Source organism: Schistocerca cancellata, chromosome 2, assembly GCF_023864275.1.
Source record: "Schistocerca cancellata isolate TAMUIC-IGC-003103 chromosome 2, iqSchCanc2.1, whole genome shotgun sequence".
NCBI classification, from domain to species: Eukaryota; Metazoa; Arthropoda; class Insecta; order Orthoptera; family Acrididae; genus Schistocerca; species Schistocerca cancellata.
In genome coordinates this window covers 632,719,232-632,734,983 of record NC_064627.1, presented here as the reverse complement: position 1 = coordinate 632,734,983, position 15,752 = coordinate 632,719,232, and the positions used below count along the sequence as shown (strand labels likewise).

At 42.7% G+C, this 15,752-nt stretch overlaps 1 protein-coding gene across 1 annotated transcript in view; it reads right to left on the bottom strand.

Annotated features, from left to right (window-relative positions):
- LOC126162298 (juvenile hormone esterase-like) overlaps nt 1-15,155 on the bottom strand; it is an 85,264-nt gene extending 70,109 nt beyond the window's left edge. The window contains exon 1 of the mRNA XM_049918717.1: nt 15,008-15,155. Coding sequence (XP_049774674.1) covers nt 15,008-15,154 — 147 coding nt within the window. The 5' untranslated portion in view covers nt 15,155. The remainder of the gene's footprint in view (nt 1-15,007) is intronic.
- Between the last annotated feature and the right edge of the window lie 597 nt (nt 15,156-15,752).

The window sequence follows — 15,752 nt, the reverse complement described above, 5'->3', positions numbered from 1 at the left end:
TGAATCGCCTCTTTCCTAAAATTTTCCCAATAAACTGAAGTCTACCATTCGCCTTCCGTAGCATAGTTCTCACATGCTCGTTCCATTTCATAGTGGTTAGCAACGTTACGTCCAGGTATTGAAACGACTTGATTGTGTCAAGCAGCACAGCAGTAATACTGTATCCGAACATTTCAGGTTTGTTCTTCGTACTCATCCCCATTAACTTACGTTTTTCCACATTTAGTTGTCATTCATCACACCAGTTATAAAATTTATCTAAGTCGTCTTGTATCTTCCTATAGTCACTCAACTTCAACACCTTACCGTACACCACGGCCTCATCAGCAGACAACCGCAGACTGCTGTCGACCCGGTCCGCCAAATCATTTACGTATACAGAAAACAACAGCGGTCCTATCACACTTCCCTGGGGCACTCCTGACGATACTCTTGTCTCTGATGAACACTCGTCGCCGCGGACAACATATGGTTTTTTTTACTTAAGATGTCTTCGAGCCAGTCACATACCTGTGAACTTATTCGAAATGCTCGCACCTTCGTTAACAGCCTTTAAAGGTGCTCCGTGTCAAACGCCTTCCGGAAATCTAGAAATATGGCATTGCCTGGTGCTTTTCATTCATAATTCCTAGTTTATCATGGGAAGAAAGGACAAGCTGAGTTTCGCAACAAGCTATGCTTTCCAAATGCAGTGCTCAGATACGCTTTCTTCAAGTCACTTGGGACTTCGAGCTACGCGAGAGATTCACGATAAATGCGTGCTGGGTAAGGGGCTAGGGCCGCAGAGTATTCTTAGTAAAACCGAACTGGTTTTCCATCCGGACCTGGTGATTTATTTGCTTTCTAATTCTTCAGTTGTTTCTCGCCAGGGATGCTTATTACTATCTCGTCCCTACTACACTCTGTTGAATGCTCAATTGACGGTATGTTTGTACGATTCTCCGTTGTGAACGAGTTCTTGAGCGTGAAATTTAACACTTAGGCTTTCGTTTTGCTATCCCAACCGACACACCACACTGGTCACCTACAGACTAAATGGAAGCCTTAGACCAGACGTACAGATTGAATATTAGCGGCCACAGTCTACATTCCTATTCTTAATCTTCCACATTTATTATTCGATCTTGATTCTTGCACGAATTGTATATTACCCTTCTTCCCCTGTAACATACCCCTACTTCTCTCAGAATTTTGAACACGTTACACTATTCGACAGGTAATGCAGCTCGATAAAACTTTTACCATAAATACTGAAGTGCTACTACAGTACTGCATTGAAGATAAGTGAAGGGAATATGCAGTGAGACGACAGTAATTTCTATGCAATCACGTGATTTATGAAGGTTCCCTGGTATTGTAACAGGAAGGCGATTGCTTTTAGTAGGGTGCGTGATCACCACGAACGGCACTGCGTGACCTCCAACATGCTCCCATATTTTCCACGAAGACTCCATATACACTGCTGGCCATTACAATTGATAGACTACGAAGATGACCTGCTCAAGACGCAAAATTTAACCGAGAGGAAGAAGATGTTGTGATATGCAAATGATTAGCTTTCCAAAGTATTCACACAAGGCTGGGGCCGTGGCGACACCTAGAAGGTGCTGACATGAGGAAAGTTTCCAACCGATTTCTCATACACAAACAGCCGTTGACCGGCGTTGCCTGGGGAAACGTTGTTGTGATGCTTCGTGTAAGGAGGAGAAATGCATACCATCACGTTTCCGACTTTGATAAAGGTCGGATTGGTGCTTATCGCGATTGCGGTTTATCGTATCGCGACATTGCTGCTCGCATTGGTCGAGATCCAATGACTGTTAGCAGAATATGTAACCGGTGGGTTCAGGAGGGTAATATGGGATGCCGTGCTGAATCCCAACGACCTCGTATCACCATCAGTCGCGATGGCAGGCATTTTATCCGCATGGCTGTAACGGATCGTGCAGCCACGTCTCGATCCCTGAGTCAACAGATGGGGACATTTGCAAGACAACAACCATCAGCACGAACAGTTCGACGACGTTTGCAGCAGCATGGACTATCAGCTCGGTGACCATTGCTGCGGTTACCCTCGGGACTGCATCACAGACAGGAGCGCCTGAGATGGTGTACTCAGCTACGAACCTGGGTGCACGAATGGCAAAACGTCATTTTTTCGGATGAATCCAGGTTCTGGTTACAGCATCATGATGGTCGCATCCGTATTTGGCGACATCGCGGTGAACGCACATTCGAAGGGTGTATTGGTCATTGCCATACTGGCGTATCGCCCGGTGTGATGGTATGGGGTGCCATTGGTCACCTCTTGTTCGCATTGACGGCACTTTCGACAGTGGACATTTCAGATGTGTTACGACCCGTGGCTGTACCCTACTTTCGATCTCTGCGAAACCCTACATTTCAGCAGGATAATGCACGACCGCATGTTGCAGGTCGTGTACGGGCCTTTCTGGATACAGAAAATGTTCGAATGCTGCCCTGGCCAGCACATTCTCCAGATCTCTCACCAATTGAAAACGTCTGGTCAATGGTGGCCGAGCAACTGGCTCTTCACAATATGCCAGTCACTACTCTTGATGAACTGTGGTATCGTGTTGAAGCTGCCATCCAAGCTCTGTTTGACTCAATGCCCATTCGTATCAAGGCCGTTATTACGGCCAGAGATGGTTGTTCTGGGTACTGAATTCTCAGGATCTATGCACCAAATTTGCGTGAAAATGTAATCACATGTCAGTTCGAGTATAATATATTTGTCCAATGAATACCCGTTTATCATCTGCATTTCTTCTTGGTGTAGCAATTTTAATGGCCTGTAGTGTAAACCGTGCGTTTGACATCACAAGTTCAATGTACATTACACGACGCTGTACCAAGTCTACCGTTTTAATGACAGTGGTTTTTATTAACACTGTTTGTCAAACACTTTAAGCTGCACAACTGGCAAAACAATGCCGCCACGCGCATAGAAGTTACGTCAGAACGGAGTTGATCTGTACAGCAAACATATCGAACATACAATGTAGGCTTTCATGGCCGATTTTGTCTTCACTTAAGACTTCTGGGCTGATAGGCCGTGGTCGATGTGTAAAACTCTCCCCTGATGTTTCGTTTCCGACTGCAAAGAAAGCTCGAGGAAGCGCTGACTAGGCAGGCAGCGCAGAGGGCGCCATTTTCCATCACGTAGCGTCGGCTACGAGACTGTCTCTGGTAACGTCAACATTCTTGATTGGAAGTAATCGATCGTCACGCTTCCGATGCAACGCTAACATCCAAATTTTATCCAGCTTAACAACTTACTCTTTCCTGATAAAATTATCACGGTGTTTATCATTCTCAATAGCCTTTCGTTACATGCGTGCATAATATATTGCGAGGTTTTAGATACGACTCTCGTCTCGCTAAATTTCAATTAATAATTACGAGGAACAACGGCAAAGTTTTCCTGCGTTCATTTGTAAGGTCACAGATGCCATTAGCAAAGTGTTAAGTAACTATCGGGTAGAAACTATTTTCAGACCCACCAGCAAATTAAAACAATATTTAAGATCGGCAAAGGATGCACGACATAAGTTGGCTACACCGTGGGTGCATAAAATTCCTTGTAGCTGTGTACAGATTTTTAGCGGTACCGCACAGAGAAGTGTTAACATGTTTACCAGGAAGGTAATCATGACATAAAATTCAGCGAGATTAGCGACTTATCTAAAACCAAGCATGTATTGACAAGCTATTGAAATTGATAAACGTTTATTAATTTTAACAGAAAAAAGGAAGGTGTTAAGCTGGATAGAATTTGGATGTCAGCGTTGCACTGAAAGCATGACGATCGAGTACATTCAATCTAGAATGTTGGCATCACCAGAAGCAGTCTCATAGCCGACGACGAATGATGAACAGTGGCGCCCTCTGCACTGCCTATACAATCAGTGGTTCCTCAAGTTTTCTCTGCAGTTGCCACTTTACCTCGCACGGCGTCTCTCGCAGTTGGGGAAGAAACGTCACGGGAGAGGTTTATACATCGACCATGGCCTATCAACCCGGAAGTCTTAAGTGAAGATATCTAACATAGTTGTTTCGAAATTTAACTTGATCCAGAAGACCAATGATTTTGACCAACACAACTCGAATAATTTGACAAGCGCTCGATTTACCCCACAATCTCATATGTCCTGACCTCAGCTCGAGCTATGCTACATCTTTACCTTTGAAACAGGCTACCAGTTGAAGCAACCGTAATTCGAAAATAATGAGTCTCAATTGAATCAATGGCACCACATAAAAGACCACATTGTTTCGACATGACAAACTTACTGAAGCATATCAGCTAGTATTTCATTATTTCAGAATTTATGCATGATGCCACCATAGAGACTTTTAATTAACGTTTGCAGTAACACGTGTGCTAGGATATTTTGTGAAGTCGGAAAGCGGCCATAATTGGGTGGTGCTCATTTGAGATGTTTTTTGCAAGAAGATCAATGTTCCTTAACTTATGTTCATTATGACTATACTCTTGAGGCGAATGGTGAGGTGACTAGTGTGCTCTAGTTTCATAGATGCTAAACAGGCCACACTACTGCGTCTTGTGGCATTTCTTGGTTAGTCGCTTTTTGGCAGTCAGTACTGGCAGTAGCTTCTGTGGCGAGGTGGTCGTGAATTTGAGCAGCGTTGAGTAAGGACTTCAACTTAGTTTTCTGGGTGACAGAGCAGCCGCGCCATTTCCGTACTTTGAATTTAACTGATGGGTTTTAGGAGCACTTGGGGCATTTGAAACGTCACAGTGTTTTCGGGTTACGCATTGTTTCGCAACTGGAGAAAATTAACATGGCGGGGGAGTTAGCATATTTCATAATGAACTTTAGCTGGCGCGGAAGCACCATCACTGACTTAGGTTTAACTGTCACATATAGCTGGGACTTCAAATCTGGTTTCATTATCGAGTTAGATGTTTAAATGTGGAATCTGTGAAATGCACAGTCTATCAAAAGCATCCGTATACCGCTACTTAATGCGAAAATAACCACTAGTTGTCACGAGAAATAGACTAGCCAATATGAGAAGAAGCGCTGAGTACTGTGTTTGCAATAGAGAAAGAGTAACAGTTGTCAGAAGAACTCAGTCACCTCAAGCTTGTACTAGCCGTATGTCACATTGGTAGCAAATCCATCAAGGTCATTTCAACCACACTAGTGCAACACAAATTGACTGTTGATTATGTGATACTGAAGTGGAAACCCGAAGGAACAGTCAAGGCTGAGTCAAGACTAGGCAAATCGCATGTACTGACGGATTCAGACCAACGAGCATTGCTTGTAAAACTTTGCATTAAATCAGTGGCAAGAATCACTTGCCAGCTCCAAAGTGTTACCAGGGGTCCAGTTATCACAGTAATAACTACTGTGCATTGTGAGTTAAAAATAATGGGATACAATGGAGGACAGCTCCTCATAAGATACACATTTCACTACTCACTGCTGAGTAATGTTTGTTGCGGGGTAAAGAGTAACGTCACTGGACAGTGCATGACTAGAAATGAAATATTTGGAGTGATGAATCACGGTATACCCTGTGGCAAACCGATGGAAGAGTTTGGGTTCGACGAATGCCTGTAGAATGTCACCTGCTATGTTGTGTAGCTCCAACAGTGAGGTATGGACGAAGCAGTGTTACGATACGGGTACGCTTTTAGTAGTTAGGATGTTATCCCATTATTCAGCTTAAGAAAGTGCTACATCCAAAAGGAAAACATTTTCAGCATTCTGTACAGTGTACGATAGAGGAAGAGTTCGTACGAAATGATTGATTGTATGAGCATGACAACGCACCCTGTCATAAAGCAGAATCTGTGATGAGCTGATTTGTGGAAAATAACATTCCTGAAATGGACTGGTCGGTCAACCTGAACCCAATGGAATACTTTGGGATCAGTTGGACCGTCGCTTCCAATCCTGACCCCAGCGTCCAACATAACAACCTCCTCTGTTTCAATACTTGAGGAACAATGAGCTGTCATTCATCCACGGACGCTCATCCGTACTGAGAGTGTCCGATCATAGCTCATGGCGTAATAAGGGCGAAGGATAGATTCGCCCCATATCAACGTCCACGTCCTCTAACTGATGCTCGGTTAATTTTGACAAATTGCATATTTTTCTCTTTTCGCGTAATCTCAACTACAATTAGCTACGTTTTTAATTCTTTTATTTGACGTGAAAATCTATATGCATTTGGTAATTTTATCTAAGACCATAATTTTATTTTGCACTTTCAATAAAAATACAGTATCCCGTATTCAACCTAACTTCACCACTGGGTTGACTACATTATTTAGCATATTTATTGCACTCGTTTCGTTTTATTTAAATTGCTTTAGTGGTTATTTATTAGAATAATGTATACTGGACTTAGTATGTGTAATCGTTGCTTGCCTGTCAGAACCTGTGATAAACATCTTATTAAGTCAGCACAACACTGGACGACCCACCTCTGCGACCATAGAGCCACACCTTGTCGTCAGGGTTGTTATCTGGCCAGAACTCCAATAATCCTAGTACTCATATGAGAGCATACACGGAAATTGTTACGATTATTATCTCAACGAAGAGAAAGAGTATATAAGAAGGGTAAAAGAACGGACCCACAAAATTACCGACCAATATCCCTAACTTCGGTGCAGAATCCTTGATCATATTCTCCGAATATAATAAACTTTCATAGGACTGAAAAGCTTATATCTACGAATCAGCGTGGTTTTAGAAAGCAACGCTCGTGCCAAACTCAACTTCCCCTATCTCATATGATACACTACGCAATATACTCGTGGTCTAGGGGTGGTGTCTTTGTTTCCTAATCAAAAAGTCCTCGGTGCCGAGTTCTAAATACGCCACTGTTTAAGTTTTGACTAATAATCAGCATTGGCGCCCAAAGACTTGCGGCTTATGAAACCACCATCATTCTACCAACGGCCTTGTCAAAGAGGGCGAAGGAGCGGACAGAGGTTCAGGGCACTCTCTTGTCCTTGGGGTAGGAAAGTGCCCCTGAAGGCAGAAGAATCAGCAATGGTCATTGGCATGAGGATGGAAAAAGCAATGGAAACTACTGCATTAAACACACATAAAGTCTATCCACAAGACATGTGGCTGTAATTGAAAGAGTGTCATGATTATCTCCACATTCGCAAAAGATTCCGGAACACATCCATTCGGATTTCCGGTAGAGGAATGCCAGTGGGGAGGTGACGATGAAAGAAAGATCGAATAACCACCAATGGGATAACGTTCTACTAGAAGTGGCGCGGAATGTCAGAAGTTTGAATGTGATAGGGAAGCTAGAAAATCTGAAAAGGGAAAGGCAAAACAAATGGTTCAAATGGCTCTGAGCACTATGGAACTTAACATATATGGTCATCAGTCCCCTAGGACTTAGAACTACTTAAACCTAACTAACCTAAGGACAGCACACAACACCCAGTCATCACGAGGCAGAGAAAATCCCTGACCCCGCCGGGAATCGAACCCGGGCGTGGGAAGCGACCGCACGACCACGAGCTGCGGACCGGGAAAGGCAAAGGCTCAATATAGAAGCAGTAGGGGTCAGTGAAGTGATATGGAAAGGGAACAAAAATTTCTGGTCAGGTGAGTATAGGGTAATATCAATATCAGCATAAAATGGTATAACGGGAGTAGGATTCGTTGTGAGTAGGAAGTTAGGGCAGAGATATGCTACTGCGAACAGTTCAGTGATAGGGTTATTCTTATCAGAATCGACATCAAACTAACACCGACAACGATAAGTCAGGTATACGTGCCGATGTCACAAGTGTAAGATGAAGAGATAGAGGACGTATATGGGGATCTTAGAAGGGTAACACAATACGCAAAGGGAGGAAAATTTAATAGTAGTGGGCGGCTGGAATGTAGTTGTAGGGAAGGAGTGGAAGAAAATGTTACAAGAGAATATGGGCTTGGAACAAGAAATGAGAGAGGAGAAAGATTGATTGAATTCTGTAATACATTTCAGTTAGAAATAACGAATAGTCTGTTCAAGAGTCACGAGAGGAGGAGAAATATTTGGAAATTATCGGGTGATACGGGAATATTTCGTTCTGATTTCATCATGGCCACACACAGATTCTGAAATGACGTTCTGAATTGTAAAGCGTACCCAGGAGCAGATATTGACTCAGATCACAACGTAGTAGTGATGAAGAGTAGGGTGAAGTTTAAGAGATTGGTCAGGAAGAATCAATGTGCAGAGAAGTGGATAGGGAAGTACTAAGGAATGGCGATATCTCCACAATTTCTCGAAGGCTGCAGGTACAGGTATAAAGAATAGTCCAGTGGGCAGTACAGTTGAAAAGCACTGGGCATCTCCGAAAAGGCAGTCACAGACGCTGCTAAGAAAAACATAGGTACAGAGAAGATAAGTGCAAAGAAATCATGGAAACAGAATAAATACTTCACTGATCGATGGAAGAAGGAAGAAAACAATGTTCGGGGAAAATTAGGAATACAGAAATACAAGTCGGTGAAGAATGAAATAAACAGAAGGTGCAGAGAATCTAAGACGAAAAACGGTTCACATGGCTCTGAGCACTGTGGGACATAACATCTGAGGTCATCAGTTCCCTGGAACTTAGAACTACTTAAACCTAACTAAGCTAAGGACATCACACACATCCCTGCCTGAGGCAGGATTCGAACCTGCGACCGTAGCAGTCACTCGGTTCTGGACTGAAGCGTCTAGAACCGCTCGTCCACTAGACGAAACGGCTGCATGAAAATCGAAAAAGAAACGATAGTCAGAAAGACTGACTCAGCGTGTAGAGAAGTGGAAACAACCTTCGGTGAAGTTACAAGCAAGGGTGGCAACATTAAATAAGAGTGTAATCAGATTCCACTGTTACGTGCAGAGGAGACAGCGGATAGGTGAAAAGAGTACGTTGAAGGCCTCTATGAGGGGAAAGTTTGTATGATGTGAAAGAAGAGAAAAACAGGAGTCGATATAGAAAAGATAGGGGATTCAGTACTAGAATCAGAATTTAAAGGAGCTTTGGAGGACCTAAGATCAAATAAGGCAGAAGGGACTGATAACACTCCATCAGAATTTCTAAAATCCTTAGTGGAAGGGACAACAAAACAACTATTCATGTTGGTGTGTAGAATGTATAAGTCTGGCAACATATCGTTCGACTTTAGGAAAAATATCATCCACGGAATTCCGAAAACTGCAAGAGCTGAAAAGTGACAGAATAGTGCACAATCAGCTTAACAGCTCATGTATCCACGTTAATGATATGACTAATATAATGAGGAATGGGAAACATGATTGAGGGTGTGTTAGATGACTATCCGTTTGGTTTTAGGAAAAATATGGCCCCAAGGGGTAATTCTGACGTTTCGGTTGATAATGGACACAAGACTAAAGAAAAATCAAGGAACGTTCATAGGATATGTTGACCTAGAAAAATTTTTCAACAGTGTAAAATGGAAGTAGATGTTCGAAATTCTGAGAAAAATATTGGTAAATTATAGAGAGAGAGGGCTAACACACAGTAAGTGCAACAACCCGGAGCAAATAATGAGGGAGATCGACCAAGAACGAAATACTAGGATTAAAATGGGATGTAGTCTTTCGTCCCTACTGTTCAATGTGTACATCAAGAAGCAATGACGGAAATAAAATTCTAGGCTAAAGGGTATAAATGATACGATTCATTGAAGACATCCCTATCCTCAGTGAAAGTGAAGAAAAATTTCATGATCTGCTGAATGGAATGGACAGCCTATTGAGTACAGATTATGGATTGAGAGTAAATCAAAGAGAGACAAGAGTAATGAGAAGTAGCAGAAATGAGAACAGCGAAAAACTTGACATCAGGATTGATCGTCACGAACCAGATGAAGTTAAGGAATTCTGCTACCTACGCAGCAGAATAACCAATGACAGACGGAGCAAGGAGGACACCAATAGCAGACTAGCACTGGCAAAAAGTTCAATTCTGGCCAAGAGAAATCTACTAGTATCAAACATAGGTCATAACTTGAAGATAAAGTTTCTGAGAATGTACGTTTGGAGCACAGCATTGTATGGATGTGAAACAAAGACTGTCGGAAAACTAGAAGATCATTGAACATTTGAGATGTAGTGCTACAGACGAATGTCGAAAATTACGTGCACCGATAAGGTAAGGAATGAGGAGGTTCTGCGCATAACTGGAGAGGGAAGGAATATGTGGAAAACGCTGACAAGGAGAAGGCACTACAGGGGTTAGTAGGGAGCAAAAACTGTAGATAAAGACAGAGATTGGAATACATCCCGCAGATAATTGAGTACGTGGGTTGCAAGTGCTACTCAGATGAAGAGGTTGGGAAATTCGTGGAGGTGATGGAAAGGGGGGGGAGGGATGGCATCAAACCAGTCAGAAGACTGATGACTCAAAAAAGTACTGCGAACAATATTTCTAGATCTACTGAAAGCATTTGGCACGTTACTCCATTGGAGACTCTCAACGAAGGTACGAGGGTATACGAGACTTCTTAAATAATAGCACCCAGTATGTTGTCCTTGACGGCGAGTGTTCATCAGAGACAAGCGTGTCGTAAGGAGTGTCTCAGAGAAGTGTGATAGAACCGGCTGTTGTTCTCTATAAACATAAATGATTTGGAGGACATGGTGGACAGCAGTCTGCGGCTGCTTGTTATTGATGCCTTGGTGTACGGTAAGGTGTCGAAACTGAGTGGCTGTAGGTAGATACGACTTAGACAAAATTTCTTGTTAGTGTGATGAATGGCAGCTAGCCCTAAATGTACATGTAAGTTAATGCAGATGAGTAGGAAACTCAGCTCTGTTCTGCTTGACACAGTGAAGTCGTTTAAATACCCGGGCGAAACGATGCAAAGCGATCTGAGGTAGAACGAACTTTTGAGAACTGTGGTAGGGAAGGCGAATGGTAGACTTCGATTTATTGGGAGAAACTTAGGAAAGAGTGATTCGCCTGTGTAGGAGGCTGCATATGAGACACTGGGGCGACCTATTCTAGAGTACTGCTCGAGTGTTTGGGATCCGTACCAGGGCAGATTGAAGAAAGACATCAGAGCAGGGGAGGGGTGCTAGATCTGTTACCGGTAGATTCGAACAAGACGTAAGTGTTACGTAGATGCTTCGGGAACTGAAATGGCAAATCCCTGGAGGGAAGGCGACGTTCCTTTCGAGAAACGCTATTGAGAAAATTTAGAGAACCGGCATTTGAAGCGGATTGCTGAGCGATTTTGTTGCCGCCAACATACATCTCGTGTAAGGAGCACGACGATAAGATACTAGATATTAGGGCTCATTTGGAACCATATAGACACTTATTTTTCCCTCACTCTCTTTGCGAATGGAACAAGGAAGGTAACGACAAGTAGTGGTACAGGGTACCATCGGTCACGCACCGTAATGTAGCTTGTGGAGTATCTATATAGATGTAGAAGTAGGTAGTGAGCTTACACAGTTCTTTGCTTCTGAGATAATGACAAATCTATAATGTGTTCGATATTTACGAAATTTTACACTGTAGCCTTCTTAGTATCATTTTTGGATGTTTTAGTTCTCTGAGCGTTTAATACAGTAAGTACTATCAACACCCTTCTTATTACCCAACCAGTAGCGGAAAACAGATTATCACTCATTGGCTCCCTTTACTTGACGGCTAATCGACCACAAGAAATAAAGACTTTTAAGAAATGAAACGATTAACAAAGTTATTAACGTGAGGTGGAAAACATCGATTTACTGTGACGAGGAAACTTGAAGAAACTACTTCGCAGATTTCGGAGTTATCTAACACGTGAATTGATAGGATATCGCAAGAATACTTGACAGGTTCGTAGCTGGAGATAGTATTATCTCTATAAATCTAATAACGAGAGGAATTAAATTACATTCGATCGGCAGGTGCACTCCGTTGAGACGCGCCTGACGACAATCTTCTGGGATCACTTTAGCCTGTGTTGTGCCGCAGAGTACACTTCTGAGAAAACGCTAAGAGACTGTTAATTTCCTTCAACAATGTTGATGAACTTGCTGCACATATGTGTTAATTGATATCAGAAAAAAGTCAACGAAGAAGTCAGAAACATCATCTGTTACAATATAACGAATACTTGAACTTAAAGGTAGAAAGAACATCCTGCAGGTGATGTGGTGTTAATGACAGAAAACTAGAATAACTGTTTTAACAAGCTTGGGTTTGAATACGATTGTTTTTTTACCTACCGTCAGTGTTAGAACAAAATATGTAATATCTTTCTAGTAACTGGCTGAGGCAAAAACAGCGCTTTTCTCTGATCATGCAGTGAGACAGTAACATTACTTTTGTCTTTATGAGTATCAACTTGGAGGACAGATGTTCATTACTGGTGGTATAGGAAAAGCATCTTGTATTAAAAATAAACTTCCTAACTACATCGAAAACCTCTGAAATCTACGAGGCATTCCTTCATATGACCTGACTAACATCGAGACACTGCCAGAAAAGTGAGAGAGGTCAACTGCTACACCGAGGCTACAATCACATTCTCTAATCCTTTGTCGTTTTGTTTTCGAAGAGTGGTTATATGCAGCTCCTCATGCTAGTCCATCCTGTGTAAGCCTCTCTATCTGCGCATATCTACGGCAACCTCCACCGAAATGCCCTGCGCTGATGTCTGCGAATTCCTTTCACGAATGTTTTAATTGTTTCATAGCCATTTATGACTTGTTTTATCGTTTTTTTTTCCTTTTACCATGTCGCTGTGTGGTTCACTGTTTGTCGAAACTCCATCTTTTCTGTTATATCAGTATTCATAATCATTTGAAGCAGTAGCATTAAGAGAACGATGAAGTATTAGAAGGAGGAAAGACGTGGGAAAATCGCTTTTCGAAAATTTGTTTCCTCATCAAAAGTGTTCGCATTGTCGTTGTTGACAATGATCTAATGTTTATCAGTTTGCTATTGAGTTGATGAATGTAAAGCAGAGACGAAAAAGAGGAGGTTGAGAAGGAAGAGACATTTCTCATCGTCTGTTCGTTTTGCACGACATTTTTGAGAAATAAGTCCTCTGTTCCGGCTGCAGCTAGTCGCCTTTGCGTTGGAATTCTTTCTTCATAATGATAAAACAGTGCTATGATAAAACACTGCTCTCGTAAAACTACGCGACACGACTGGTCGTAGAACACGGATTGGAGGAGGCAAAACCTACATTTACGGAAGACGTAGATTTAGAGAACGTTTCTGACGATGTTGACTAGGTGGCAGCAAGGATGAAATATAAGAAATGAAAGGTTATCACACAATTTGCACGGAATGCAGACTACAGTTGGAGTGATATGAAAGTGAAGCTATGGTTGAGAAGGGAGAAAGAGATATAGCTTTAGCCTACCTCTAATGTTATTCAGTCAGGATACTTTGCAAATAGTATAGGTAACCAACAAGAAATTTTGGAGGGGAATTAAAGGTCAGGGTCACTTAATTAAAACTTTGAAGTTTGTCACTGGCTTTATAATTCTGTTAGTCTACTAGGCTCTGAAAGATCGGTCGAACGGAATGGGCGGTATCTTGAAAAGAGGTAACGAGACGAACATCAGTAAAACAAGTATAAAGTAATGTACCAGAATTAAATCAGATCATGAGGGAATTAGATTAGAAAACTGAACACTGTAAAAAGTAGATGTTATGACAGTAGGACAGAAAGATAACTGAAAATAGGCCCAGTACAAGTTATACAAAATACAGACTGACAATAGTAAGAAAAATGATTGAGAAAAAGACAAATTTGGTAACAAAGAATACAAATTAAAGTGTTGGAAAGTTTCTGAAAATAAAATCTGAAGAGCAGCCTTGTAGAGAAGTGAAACTTGGTTGATAATCAGCCTACACAATAAATAAACTGAAGCTTTTGAAACGTGGTGCTACAAAACTATGGTCAAGGTTATATTGGTAGGTAATGAGCTAGACGGCGAATTGGGCATCACCGACCACCGTGTCATCCTCTGCCAAAGGCGTCATTGGTAACGGTATGTAGGTGGACAGCCCACAGTTCTCCCGGTCGTTGTAGGATCTCTCGATGAGCTCCTAAGTTGGCCTCAGGAGGCTGAGCACACGCCGACCCAGCCATCCCAGCAAGGAAAATCACTGACAACACCGGGAATCGAATCTGGATCGTTGACTGAGCAGACAGCCGCAGAGACTACTCACCCGCTGCGGCGGATTAGTTGGACAGATAAGACGACTAACGAATAGGAGCTAAATGGGTTTGGGGAGAAAATAAATTTGTGTCACAACTTGATTAAAAGGAAGTATCGGCTGATATCACACATGTCGCAGCATGAAGGGATTGTCAATTTGGTAATGGCGGAGAGTGCGGTCCGTAAAAACCGTAAAGGGAATATTTATTTCATAACACAGTATGCAGTTTCGAAAGGATGTAGGTTGCAGCAGTTTTGCATGGATGAAGAGGATTGTACACGATAAACTAGCGTTGAGAGTTGTATCGCAGCAGCCTTCGTCCGCAAGCGTTCCGAGAACCGACACAGGTTTTGATAAGTGAAGAACTGGCTGCGAGGAAATTTAGGAAGTATGTAAGTGTTTGAGATGCGTTGTAGCACGAGTTGAAAAAAAGGTGGACTGATTATATGAGACGGTTGTCAGGGAAAATGAAGAAGTAAACGATATTTGGTAAACGTTGACCAGGAGGGACAGTAGGGTAGAATATGTTTAAAGATCGAATAAAGTAGATATCTTTGATACTAAAGGGAGATGTAGAGGGAAAAGATTGTAGAAGAGAGAAATACGAATGTATTCCAGAAATGACTCAGGACGTTGCGTATAAGTGCTTTCTCAGAAGAAGATGTTGGCTCGGGAGTAAAGGTAGAGGTGGGCCGAATGAATCCAGAGGACCGATGACTCACAAGTGAAATGCAGCAGGGATTAGCTCGATCAGACTACTTCGTCATAGTAAAAGTAGTTGTTACGTGTGCTCACCTTGAACCTGAGAGGACCGACGGGCGGCAGCGCGTACGGGATGGCCTGGAAGGCGCTGTAGGGCCGGCCAGATGGCGTCTTGGCCTTGCGGCCCCTGAGCGTGCCCTGCGGGATGGTCACCGTCACCGCGCCTCCTACTCGTGCCATGTCTGCCGGCCGTCTGACCCGGTGGTCAGCCTGCCGCGCCCAGTGTGGGTGAGATAGCGGGACACCGCTACCGTTATCAGTGAGATATCAGTTCCTCGAAGGTTACCGCTGACATTGAAACTGAATGGTATGCGTGTCGATCCCTTGCTCTCCGCGTAACACTTTCAGACGCAAAATAACTGAAATCATTTTTTTAAACTTTTTTTGTTTGAAAAAAGCAGGTACAGAGCGGTTTCAAATGAAACCACTGAACAATAAATGCGGCGGCTCCAAATGAGACCACCACCTTAAACTTCATTACTTTCCGTGATAGAGCACAAAACAGTTCTTTTCTACTGACAAACACAAAGCAACTTGGCAGGAAGAACACGTCCATCTGCTTCTAAGTGGATTACTTTTTGTGCTGCAGTGTACACATTGCCCCGATGTGCCATGTACTGGCTGATGTTTTGATTCTGTTGTGCGTTTTTCCACTGGAACAACAGTTCTACACTTTTTGGCGCATGGTTCAGATGATGTGCTTTGGCGACGAGGACTGTCTTTGCAAACACTGGATCCTACAAGGCCAGCTACAACACGCCGCCGAAATTCCTTTAGC